General features: G+C 42.9%; 1 protein-coding gene across 1 annotated transcript; it reads right to left on the bottom strand.

Moving 5' to 3' along the window:
- Positions 1-1,484: 1,484 nt before the first annotated feature.
- On the bottom strand, positions 1,485-4,936 carry LOC106568217 (proteinase-activated receptor 1). The gene is made up of 3 exons (XM_014138367.2): positions 4,637-4,936; positions 2,487-3,380; positions 1,485-2,345 (listed from the first exon to the last, which is right to left on the bottom strand). Exons 1-3 carry the CDS (start codon positions 4,695-4,697, stop codon positions 1,924-1,926), a joined length of 1,377 nt encoding a protein of 458 aa, XP_013993842.1. The 5' UTR covers positions 4,698-4,936; the 3' UTR covers positions 1,485-1,923.
- Positions 4,937-13,238: the final 8,302 nt, after the last annotated feature.

Raw genomic sequence — 13,238 nt, 5'->3', positions numbered from 1 at the left:
AATATAAATCCCACGGAATACTTGTTGGTACTAAATAGATATGTAGCGCCACCTGCTGTATGTAATGCAACATGCAGGACTGTGACAAAGTGCTGTAAATGTACTTGACTTGAAGTATGTATAATTCACCCCAATAGGAGGTATCACAGCACTTCTTACTCTCCAAGTAGTACCGCAATACGCTATATTTCGATTGTTGAGTGCGCAAGAGTGTCTGTACGCAGCGTAGTACCTGCTCTGACGTTTTGTCTGGGTATTTCAGTAGTCAAACAGCTCTTCCAATTCTGAATGCAAGATTATACATTCACACAAATGGAACATTTAGTAATAATGAGTGTGAGCTAAAGTTATTGGAGTGATAATATACACACAGTGGTCAGTTTATTAAGGTACACCACCTCATTCACGAAAAGGCTTCGCTCCTACAGACGCCTGTATCACTGGGTGTATTGATACACCATCCAAAGTGTAATTAATAACTTCACCATGCTCAAAGGGATATTCAATGTCTGCTTTTATTATGTTTACCCATCTACCAATAGGTGCCCTTCTTTGCAAGGTATTGGAAAACCCCCCTGGTCTTTGTGGTTGAATCTGTGTTTGAAATTCACTGCTTGACTGAGGGGCCTAACAGAAGATATGTGTGGGGTACAGAGACTCATTCAAAATTCATGTTAAACACTAGTATTGCACACAGTGAGTTCCATGCAACTTGTAATGTGACTTGTTAAGCACATTTTTAGGCTTGCCATAACAAAATAATTGAATACTTATTGAATTAAAAATGAAAAGCTGAAATGTCTTGAGTCGTTTGTAAAAGTTCCTAAAAACATTGCAGCAGACGACCACACCGGGTTCCACTCCTACCAGCTAAAAACAAGAAGCGGCTTCAGTGGGCACACGATCACCAACACTGGACAATTGAGGAGTAGAAAAACATTGCCTGGTCCGACGAATTCCGGTTACTGTAGCATCATGCTGATGGCAGAGTCAGGATTTAGCGTAAGCAGCATAAGTACATGGCCCCATCCTGCCTGGTGTCAATGGTACAGGCTGGCAGCGGTGGTGTAATGGTGTGGGGAATGTTTTCCTGGCAGACATTAGGTCCCTTTATACAAATTGTGCAACCTTTCCATGCCCCAAAGAATTCCGGCTGTTCTGGAGGCTTAGAGGGGTCCGACCTGGTACAAGATGGGTGTACCTAATAAACGCCGTGGTATTTCTTTACAACATTGACAACATAGTGCATAGGCTATACATTTCACAATGCTGAGTAAATATCTCTACGGCCAGCAGGCATAGAAGTGACCTCACTCAGCTTACATCGAAAGCATTTCCTTGTATTGTTCACAGTGAGCGTTTAAGAAATGGTACAATACATGATTGAACAAAGACTCCTTTGTTATTCCCTTATCGCAGACCATCAAACTTAAAAGAAACCGCTTTGGGGAATTTAAACCTGCTTCAATAATACCAACTTCAACTTCCATGGGAAATATATTTATTTTTTATTATCCATTACATTTTCACAAACTTACATTTTCCTTTTCTCTTACCCTAAATATATATTCTTGGTACTGTAGTTGCGTACAGGTCAGAAACAACTTTGGCCCATGCAATCAGAAAAGCAGCTTCTTGCACTGTCTGAAACAACGGAAATGTATATCTCTTCTTCATATTTAGAGTTATATTATTTAGAGTCATAGCTAACCCAGACCTATGGATGAATGTCTGACTGAATTCATCATACAAGTCAAATCCATTCTTTCTCCTCAGAAATAGCCTAGCTTTGGTCCATGTCTATCTGTCAGACCAGAAGCATCTTGCACTGTCTGAAACAGTCTAAATACAGCATATACTAAATATATATTCTTAATTTTAGTCAGTGAAAAAGAAACAGCTCTCTGTGTCTCCATCCATCCATCAGACCAGGAGTTTCTTGTACTGGCTGCTGAGGCTGGCCTGGAAGGTGTCCACTTTAGTAATCCTAGTGCTGGTCCTCGTGCTTATTCTGGTCCTGGTGCTGGTCCTGGAGGAACCAGAGGACGAGGCCAGACTCTTCCTTCCCTCGGCAGATGCCTGGCATCCCAGCGCCCCCTCCAGCTGTCTCTGGCACTGGGACGAGCCAAAATAGTAGACCAAGGGGTCCAGGCAGCAGCTGATGCTCCCCAAACATAGTGACACCAGGTAGGCCACGTGGGTAGTGTCTGGCTCCCCACCCACCAGCCCAGCGATCTGGAGGTAGTGAGCGAGGAGAATGGAGTTGGTGGGTGTGAAACAGACCACGAACACCACAAGCACGGTAACTGCCATCACCACAGCCCGTGCCTTCTGCCTCGAACGGCCTAGATCAGATCAAATTACAATAGAAAATATTATTATCCTCTAATGAGAATTATTTTTTAAACAGACCTGCTGCATCAAGATTAAGAAACAGATTAGCCAAATGAAGTACATTATGTCTGGTTTCCCTGGTTTGTATTTACCTACAACACCACACGGAGCCTTGTTGAGCACCTGCACCACCCGGGAGTAACAGGTCACCATTATGAACAGCGGCAGGAAGTAGAGGGTGCAGGAGAGCGTAGGAAAGAAGAAGACGTATTGCTCCTCTAACAGCTCCAGGTCCTGGATGTCATGGCAGGTGGTGATATCCAGTGGGTTGTAGTAGACTGTCTGCTGTGAGAGGACAAGAGGCAGCGAGCCACCCACAGCCAGGATCCACATGGCGCTACAGGCTAAGGCTGCGTTTCGGGGGCTCCTCCAGGCCAGGGAGTTGATGGGGTAAGCCACTGCCAGCAGGCGGTCCACACTGACACAGGTCATGAGGAGGATGGAGCAGTACATGTTGCAGTAGAAGGCCGCAGTGACCAGGCGGCACAACCCCTCGCTGAAGCCCCAGTCATTGCCATTGTAGTGGTAGACGATCTTGAAGGGCAGCAGCAGGGCGAACAGCAGGTCGGCGGCTGCCAGGTTCAGCATGTAGATCACTGCCGGCTTCATGGGCCGGATCCGTTGGGCAAAGGTCACCATGGCAACAATGTTAAGAGGCACGCTGATGAGGAAGACGATGGTGTAAAGCGTCGGGATGAAAATGGTAGAGAGGTGGCCTGTGAGGAAGTTGTTGGCCACAACAGAGATGGTGTAAGACCAGACTTCTGTAGCATTCCTGGCAGAGCCCAGTTCCAACGGTCTCAGTCTGGACCCATTTATAAACCCAACTCTCTCTCCCGGTCCGGACACATTGTTTAATCCAACTCCAGTCCCATTACTGTCTATGTCTGTGTAGTAGTCCAATAGGTCTAGATCTATTGGCTCGTCTGTGACCGCGGACCCTTCCGTGACTAACCTCCTGGCGAAGGTCCTCACGATGGAGCTGCCTGTGGAGAAAAACAATAGAGAGACCCAAGTCAGTCACACATGGGAATAGGTGTGTGGAGCACTGCAGTCTACATTATAATAGTCATAGAGCTCAGTGTTATGGAGGACCTGAAACAGACTGTTTGAAGTTCCTATAGGATCCCTTTGAAAATGAGATGACTATAATGTGTGTCCTGAAAATGAGAGGTGCTACATGGGTATTGGAATAACTTTCTTTAAAATCTACTTTTCGTTGTTGATAAAATGCTGGTTCTGTCATGGTGTTCAAACATGGTGTTCAAAAAGACCACTTCTAAAATCCTATTGCAATACATTTCAACCTGTTTTGTTGCATCATAAAAAGGAGAGTTATTTCGGACAAGAAAAGCAAAGGATAAAATGTTGGCCTATAATAAAACTTCATAAATATCCCTCATGACTTATACTTAAAAATATAAACGCAACATGCAACAATTTCTAAGATTTTACTGAGTTACAATTCATATAAGGACATTTGTCAATTTAAATAAATTCATTAGAGCTTTATCTATGGATTTCACATGACTGGGCAGGGGTGCAGCCTCACTCCCTCAAAATGTGTGTTGTGTGACGAAACTGGACATTTTGGCGTGACCTTTTATTGTCCCCAGCACAAGGTGCACCTGTGTAATGATCATGCTAGTGTTAGCGGTGGTGCACGCTAATAGCGTTTCAATCAGGTGACGTCACTCGCTCTGAGACTTGAGGTAGTTGCGCGATGGGTAACGATGCTTCGTAGGTGTCAGTTGTTGATGTGTGCAGAGGGTCCCTGGTTTAAGCCCAGGTTGGTGCGAGGAGAGGGACAGAAGCTATACTGTTTAATCAGCTTCTTGATATACCACACCTGTTAGGTGGATGGAATATCTTGCCAAACGATACATGCTCACTAAAAGGGATGTAAACGCTTTTTTTGTGTATGGAACATTTATGGGATTTTTATTTCAGCTCATGAAACATGGGACCAATACCTTACATGTTGCGTTTATATTTTTGTTCAGTGTAGTATTTTATACTTTGGAATATGGAACTGTCTGTAAATGTTTCATGAATACTAGACTTAATACTTTATGTTGCGACGGTTATAAGTCACCGTACCACACCAAACCGCTTATAACCTAGAATGAAACTTTACCAAATAATAGTCTATGGCTATAAGTCAGGTAGGGCCTAAAAGTGTAGGCTACACATTCTTTGTATGAAATACATTTTTATCACGGATCAGGTCAATTCTACTCACCGTTAAAAACGCCAGAAGCCGCATGCACGCCTGCCAGGAATAGAAAAGCTTTAAAAAACATTCTCGCAGAACTGTAATGAAGTCCAATAAAGATGAACAGGTTTACTACCTCGCCGAACTGTAATGAAGTCCAGTAAAGATGAAAAGGTTTACTAATGTAGCCTAAAGCGTTTATTCTAGATCTGAACACGTATTATTATCAACCTGTATGTATGTATGTTTGGTCTCCTTCTCTGTTGCTGCATAGAGAACTAACTGTCGCTTTCAGGCAGTTTACGCCTCCCCAGTCCATCCGTGACGCAGAATATGGAAATTGTCCAGCGTGAGGCGCGTTCCTATCTTCTGATGTCATCACTTGGTTCAACGACTGGACTAACTTTCACATGGGTCGACAGTTAACGTTTAATGGAATTACTGAATGGAGATCAATGCTGTTTTCTTGTTAGGACAACTGTTAAATAGAAAATGTCACTTTTTTTACACTGGCGGTCCCAGTTAGTGCCTACTTTTTATTTGTATTATTATCATTAGAAGGAATGTTCGATATGAACACAGCCAGGTGCAGTACACAGTACACCTATACTCCTAGATTCTGACAAGAGGAGATAATCATATTTTTCAACAATTTCATTAAACTAAAACGCTTTTGAGATCATATGAATATTGAAGAATGCTGTTTGTCAGTTTGATATGTTTTGTTTAGTAAGGTTGTGCTTGCTGATGATAATATAAAGATGTATTTCCTCTATTTTGTGCAGATCTGACGTTGATAATGGTCAGCATCAGGAGTTTCCAGGAAATGCCCAATTGTGATCTTCAATGGACAGGAAGTCATTTGGCGAGGAATTACTTTCTGTAAAAGCAGACTACTAATGGCCTCAAGACAACAGTTGCAGCAGTCTCCTGTGGTACTGCAGAGCACATTTCTAACAATGATTAAATCAGTGGTCCAACGCTGTGGGACAACACATTATTGTATAATGTACTTGATAATGTCATTTTTAAATCAAAATGTCTGGGTTTAGTGTGATTCTTGTAAGAGCCAATTTATGCTTAATCCGAAAATGTGGTCGAGGCGCCATTGAGTTCCATAGCGCATCGCCGTGCGCCTCACATTTTGTAACAATAGGGAGGGCTCTATATACTGTAGCTCTGCATTGACATTAAGTTCTGTATATTCTCAAACTCACTTCCTTGACAACTTCCTTTGCATCAATTCCGCGCTGCTCCGCAAAGCGCAAGAAGTATGAATACCCTGACATCTGCAGAGGCCGTAAATGCTGCACAGACAATGCAGACAGCAGATTGACCATGTAGCCCTCTAAGAGGAATGCATTTGATGTTGACCTCGCTCAAGCATTTAAAAACCCCTCTGGTTTCCTGTCTATTTCCAGAGGCTGGTTTTCCTTGGGAAAGTAAACTGACCTTGCTGTTTAGAACTAGCCCCATCCCAATGTTCTGTCTGCCTGTCAAGGTTCAGAACAAAGTATTCAGCTTAAAGAATACTCCAACAATCATGATGAACATTGTTTCTAGATGATTAAATTAGTGTAAAACTAAAACTAAGTTTGGATTTTCTGCAGTCACCTTCTGAGATTAATGCTTACAGTTTTTCCCAATTGTTAACACACTAAATTGGAACTTGAAGCGCAATCACCGAAACCTGAAACTCATGTACCAAATCCCTAAACCAAATCTGCAAAATTGCAAGCACAATTCCTGCTTTACACTCAGTTCTCAATTTTCAATTGAGCTGACAAGGTAAAAATCTGTTGTTCTTCCCCTGAACAAGGCAGTCAACCCACTGTTTCCCGGTAGGCGGTCATTGTAAATAAGAATTTGTTCTTAACTGACTTGCCTAGTTAAATAAATTCTCTACATTAGGCACAAATTTAAAATCTATTTAATACCTTCGGAAAGCAACGCCAATCACAATGCTAAACTCTGTGTACCAATTGGCAACACCCACTCCTCACAGGTGTAAACACTAGTTGCTGAATTGTTCACTTAGAAATCAGAGCTTTAGCACTATAAAAGGTCACAGATGAGCTCCTCTGTTTTGGAGGAAATGGAAGTCAATGATGAAGCAAGAGCTAGAGGTGAAGAAGTGAGAGGACGAGGACGAGGAAGAGGAAGGACAGACAGACAGACAGACAGACAGACAGACAGACAGACAGACAGACAGACAGACAGACAGACAGACAGACAGACAGACAGACAGACAGACAGACAGACAGACAGACAGACAGACAGACAGACAGACAGACAGACAGACAGACAGACAGACAGACAGACAGACAGACAGACAGACAGACAGTCAGTCGTCTCAGATGAGATCAGGGCCACATTGGTTGACCATGTGCTCAACCATGGATTGAGTATGAGGGAGGCTGGGCGGAGTTCAGCCCAACCTGAGCCGCTACACGGTTGCATCTCTCATCCGTACATTCAGAAATGACAACTGGTAAGTTACCTTCCATCTACACTATGCTCTTTATGTATGTATACTGTAGTATACTGCAGTGTGACATACCAGTAGGCCTATGTTACTCAGTGATTGTTGGCCAATATTACAGTAATGTCATTTCATATTGAAAGAAAATAGATTATTTTAGCTTACTGCATCCGAATCATATCATATTTGTGGATGTTCTGCAGAACTGAGAGACGGCCAGGCCGTGGTGGAAGACCCCGGCTGTTCACACCAGAACAGGAGACCAGTATTGTGAACATGGTGGTGGCAAACAATACCATTAGACTTCGAGAAATCCAGAACCACATAATTGCAGACACCACAATATTCAATAACATTCACCAGGTGGGCTTGTCTACATTAGACTGTATTACAGAGCAACCGAATCTGGAGGGAACAAGTCTACAGGGTGCCATTTGAGAGAAACTCAGTGTTAAAGAACAGCGCTATGAATATTTGTAAGTACTATACTGTGAATTTACTATCATATCAGCACTGCATAGACACATTACAGTAATGTAATCCAGTGTATTGTGCCTCACCATATTGACTGCTCTAGGTATGTCACATATTGTCTTGTTGTCTGTTTCAGCGTCTTGGAGCTGGATGCCGTTGCAATTCAGCACGTTTATATTTACATTGATGCTGGCTTCAACCTAGTCAAAAGAAGTGGACGGAACATTATTGGCCATTGTGAATGTTCCTGGACAGTGTTGAGGGGATATCACCATGTGCGCAGCTGTTAGCCAGCAAGGCGTACTCCATCACCATGCCAACCTTGGTCCCTACAACACCCCCTTCTCATCACATTCCTGGACACACTACATGGCATCCTCATTCCAGCTGAGCAGAGGGGTGGACCAGAGCAGCTCAGGTATGTTGTCATCTGGGACAACGTGAGTTTCCACCAGGCTGCTCTGGTCCGCAACTGGTTCATTGACCACCCACAATTTATTGTTCTATACCTCCCACCATATTCCTCATTCCTAAACCCAATTGAAGTTTTTTTTGGCATGGCAACGGAAGGTGCATGACCACCATCCCCTCGCACGCATGCCTCTTCTCCAGGCAATGGAGGAGGCATGTGGTGAAGTTGATGTGGGGGCTTTCGGCGGCTGGATCCGTCACTCCAGAAGATTCTTTCCCTGCTGTTTATCCAGGGAGAACATGGCTTGTGATGTAGATGAGGTGCTGTGGCCAGACCAAAATAGGAGGCTGGATGCAGCCTAATGTCTTTTGTTCTTACATTTTGCATGTGTTTTTGTCTTTTTGTGTTTAGAGTTTTGAAAGAATGAGCCACTTTTTTTGTACAGAAAACCCTTTATCTTACTGAATGTTTTTCCTGGATTTCTGCTGTTGAGTATGGAAAGTGTTACATACAAAACAAGTATTCAAAAATACTGCATTTTAATGACGATGTTTTTGTTACTGTATTGCATTTATGTATATTTTAGTAGGTATACATTACTGTAACAATCTTTTACAAACCGGCTCCAGTGTAACACTGAAAAGGCAAAAACCTACTGATGGGATATTCACAGTAGTGTTTTGTGTTGCACACATAAGTGTGTTGTTGGTTGGTAGACAGATCTATTCATATGATGCATGTGTGTCATTTTGATGCAAAAAAAACCATTTTGGAAAGAGAACGGTTTTGAATGAAGTGTTTTCTTTTGTTAGAGTTTTGTGACACTGGGCCAAAGATTCAGCAAACGTGTAAACAATTGTGGAAAACTGTAATACTCCTTAGATTAGCTTCTTAGCAACTATGACTAAACAGCTATCTGACTGACCTGCAGCACACCTTGCACCGGATATGACCTAAGACTCCTTGTAGGTCAACAGACACCTCCACTCTCTCCATGGGTCAGACTCCACTCTATCCAGCCCATCTGATCCAGTCTCTGACAGAAGACTTCATTGATTATATCAGAGTGAATCAGCAACTAAGTTACTTGAGTGGTTTAGTGACACTTTTTTTTGCCGCTGGTTAGTGGTTAACCTGTTTGGAGAAGTCTAATTGTCTCTGGTAGGGTGTGATAAGGCTCTATTCCAATATTTACACTACTAGCATACCACTTAGTTAGGATGGAGCAATGCATTGGTATGCTAGTGCATTGGAATGTAGACTTTGATTGCGAAGTACAACAACTCTCTCGCCTTCCTTATTATTTCTCTCAGGAAAGTTGTGTAACAGTCTGACCATGAAGGCTTGGGTCCACTGAAGTGTCTGGGGACAATCCTTCATCTGGACCTTACTATGCTGTTAATACAAAGAGGCCTGAGTTCCTCTGACTGTGACAAAGTCATGTTCATGTTATTGTCGCTGTACATTCCCCAAGGTGATGGAGTGGAGTTGGTCAAAGCCTCTCGGGCTACTTCAGTCTGCGATTTGGGAAGATTTAATAAATTATTTCTTAGCACGTTACTTATGGTCATCTGTGGCATACCATTCTCACACAAGGCAATAAAATAATCAAGTCCTGTATGCAATGAAGTAACTGTCCTACTGTGGGATAAATAATGGTTTTCCATTACACAATCAACTGTTTACTGTGAGATGTTTAGTTTACACTAATATTTTCACAGTTATCTTGTATCTCTCGAAGAATTGGGGAATCCCCCCCCGCCCCCGCCCCCGCCTGTGTTCTGCATCAACTCACACTGTGATGGGAAACATGTGGAGGGTCTCTGATGAGATAAGGGCTACAATTATTGACCATGTTGTAAACCATGGTCTCTCTGAGAGATGTCGGTTTAAGGGTACAACCAAATCTGCAGCGTTCAACAGTTGCATCAATTGTACGAATTTTCAGGCAAAACAACAGGTGAGATGTGCATCCTTCAATTATAATTGAACTACATATTACAGTACAATACAGTATGTTTACATTTTTACATGTACTGACATTTTGAAATATATTGACTGTTTTGTGTTTTTCAGTAGGATCCAAAGGTTGCCTCCCACAGGAGGGAGAGGCAGAATATTATCAGATATGCAGGAAATTGGCATTGTTGACATGGTAATTGGCATCAATGCAATAAAACTGCGAGAAATTCGGGACAGAGTGCTGGCAGACAATATCCCCATGTTGGGAGTGTGAATACAGTTAGCACAACGACAATTGCCAGAGTCCTAGAGAAACATAATAAGGATGAAGAAGTTGTACACTGTACCCTTTGAGAGAAACTGTGAACATGTGAAAGAACTCCGATATCAATATGTCCAGGTAAGATGCCTGTTCAATAACCAAACAGGGCACATATACAGCTATGCATAATGTAAAGTACTGTAAAACTGTGGATTTACTGTATTTTAGAGAGTAATGGAGATGGAAGCCAGGCAAACTGCACATACATTCGTGGCCAAAAGTTTGAGAATGAGACAAATATTCATTTTCACAAAGTCTGCTGCCTCAGATTGTATGATGGCAATTTGCATATACTCCAGAATGTTATGAAGAGTGATCAGATGAATTGCAATTAATTGCAAAGTCCCTATTTGCCATGCAAATGAACTGAATCCCCCCAAAAACATTTCCACTGCATTTCAGCCCTGCCACAAAAGGACCAGCTGACATCATGTCAGTGATTCTCTCGTTAACACAGGTGTGAGTGTTGACGAGGACAAGGCTGGAGATCACTCTGTCATGCTGATTGAGTTCAAATAACAGACTGTAAGCTTCAAAAGGAGGGTGGTGCTTGGAATCATTGTTCTTCCTCTGTCAACCATGGTTACCTGCAAGGAAACACGTGCCGTCATCATTGCTTTGCACAAAAAGGGCTTCATAGGCAAGGATATTGCTACCAGTAAGATTGCACCTAAATCAACCATTTATCAGATCATCAAGAACTTCAAGGAAAGCAGTTCAATTGTTGTGAAGAAGGCTTCAGGGCACCCAAGAAAGTCCAGCAAGCGCCAGGACCGTCTCCTAAAGTTGATTCAGCTGCGAGATCGGGGCACCACCAGTGCAGAGCTTGCTCAGGAATGGCAGCAGGCAGGTGTGAGTGCATCTGCACGCACAGTGAGGTGAAGCCTTTTGGAGGATGACCTGGTGTCAAGAATGGCAGCAAAGAAGCCACTTCTCTCCAGGAAAAACATCAGGGACAGACTGATATTCTTCAAAGGTACAGGGATTGGACTGCTGAGGACTGGGGTAAAGTCATTTTCTCTGATGAATCCCCTTTCCGATTGTTTGGGTCATCCGGAAAAAAGCTTGTCCGGAGAAGACAAGGTGAGCGCTACCATCAGTCCTGTGTCATGCCAACAGTAAAGCATCCTGAGACCATTCATGTGTGGGGTTGCTTCTCAGCCAAGGGAGTGGGCTCACTCCCAATTTTGCCTAAGAACACAGCCATGAATAAAGAATGGTACCAACACATCCTCCGAGATCAACTTCTCCCAACCATCCAGGAACAGTTTGGTGACAAACAATGCCTTTTCCAGCATGATGGAGCACCTTGCTATAAGGCAAAGGTGATAACTAAGTGGCTCGGGGAACAAAACATCGATATTTTGGGTCCATGGCCAGGAAACTCCCCAGACCTTAATCCCATTGAGAACTTGTGGTCAATCCTCAAGAGGCGGGTGGACAAACAAAACCCCACAAATTCTGACAAACTCTAAGCATTGATTATGCAAGAATGGGCTGCCATCAGTCAGGATGTGGCCCAGAAGTTAACTGACAGCATGCCAGGGCGGATTGCAGAGGTCTTGAAAAGAAGGGGCAACACTGCAAATATTGACTCTTTGCATCAACTTCATGTAATTGTCAATAAAAGCCTTTGGACACTTATGAAATGCTTGTAATTATACTTCAGTATTCCATAGTAACATCTGACAAAAATATCTAAAGACAATGAAGCAGCAAACTTTGTGGAAATTCATATTTGTGTCATTCTCAAAACTTTTGGCCACGACTGTACATTCATCTTTGTGGATGAAGCTGGATTCAACTTGGCAAAAACACGCTGCAGGGGAAGAAATGTGATTGGACAGAGAGCAACCGTGGATGTCCCAGGCCAGAGAGGAGTGAACATCACAAAGTGTGCAGCACTGTCCAATAATGGTTTGCTGTTACACAAACCACTCATTGGCCCCTGCAACACAGAGAGGCTCATTTATTTTCTGGATAACCTGCATAATCAACTTGTGCCAGCAGAGGAGAGAGGGGCAAGAAACTCCCCTACCTTCGTTGTTGTGTGGGATAATGTGGCATTCCACCACTCTGCTGCAGTCGGACTGGTTTGCTGCACATCCCAGGATGTCAGTACTATTCCTGCCTCCATACTCCCCCTTCCTAAACCCCATAGAGGAGTTTCTCTGTGTGGAGGTGGAAGGTTTATGACCACCATCCACATGACCAGATGTCCTCACTGGATGCCATGAATGCGGCGTGTGGAGACACTTCTCCTGAAGACTGCCAGGGTTGGATTAGACATTCCAGAAGATACTTTCCAAGATGCATCGCCAGAGAAGACATAAGACATGATATTGATGAGAACTTGCGGCCAAATGCAGGAGAGAGGGAGAACTAGAACCCTCACAGTACTGTACAGTATGAGTGATTATACTATACATGTTGATGAGAACTAGAACCCTCACAGTACTGTACAGTATGAGTGATTATACTATACATGTTGATGAGAACTAGAACCCTCACAGTACTGTACAGTATGAGTGATTATACTACACATGTTGATGAGAACTAGAACCCTCACAGTACTGTACAGTATGAGTGATTATACTAGACATGTTGATGAGAACTAGAACCCTCACAGTACTGTACAGTATGAGTGATTATACTATACATGTTGATGAGAACTAGAACCCTCACAGTACTGTACAGTATGAGTGATTATACTATACATGTTGATGAGAACTAGAACCCTCACAGTACTGTACAGTATGAGTGATTATACTACACATGTTGATGAGAACTAGAACCCTCACAGTACTGTACAGTATGAGTGATTATACTACACATGTTGATGAGAACTAGAACCCTCACAGTACTGTACAGTATGAGTGATTATACTACACATGTTGATGAGAACTAGAACCCTCACAGTACTGTACAGTATGAGTGATTATACTACACATGTTGATGAGAACTAGAACCCTCACAG

Source organism: Salmo salar, chromosome ssa01 (assembly GCF_905237065.1).
Source record: "Salmo salar chromosome ssa01, Ssal_v3.1, whole genome shotgun sequence".
Taxonomy (NCBI): domain Eukaryota; kingdom Metazoa; phylum Chordata; class Actinopteri; order Salmoniformes; family Salmonidae; genus Salmo; species Salmo salar.
This window is presented reverse-complemented; position numbering and strand designations above follow the sequence as displayed.

What these genes read in the sequence shown, in the direction of transcription:
- LOC106568217 (XM_014138367.2), bottom strand. Translation starts at nt 4,697, where the DNA reads ATGTTTTTTAAAGCTTTTCTATTCCTGGCAGGCGTGCATGCGGCTTCT. An exon ending in GGCTTCTGGCGTTTTTAACG is followed by an intron (nt 3,381 to 4,636) that starts GTGAGTAGAATT and finishes TTTTCTCCACAG; the next exon opens with GCAGCTCCATCGTGAGGACC. An exon ending in GGCTCCGTGTGGTGTTGTAG is followed by an intron (nt 2,346 to 2,486) that starts GTAAATACAAAC and finishes GATCTGATCTAG; the next exon opens with GCCGTTCGAGGCAGAAGGCA.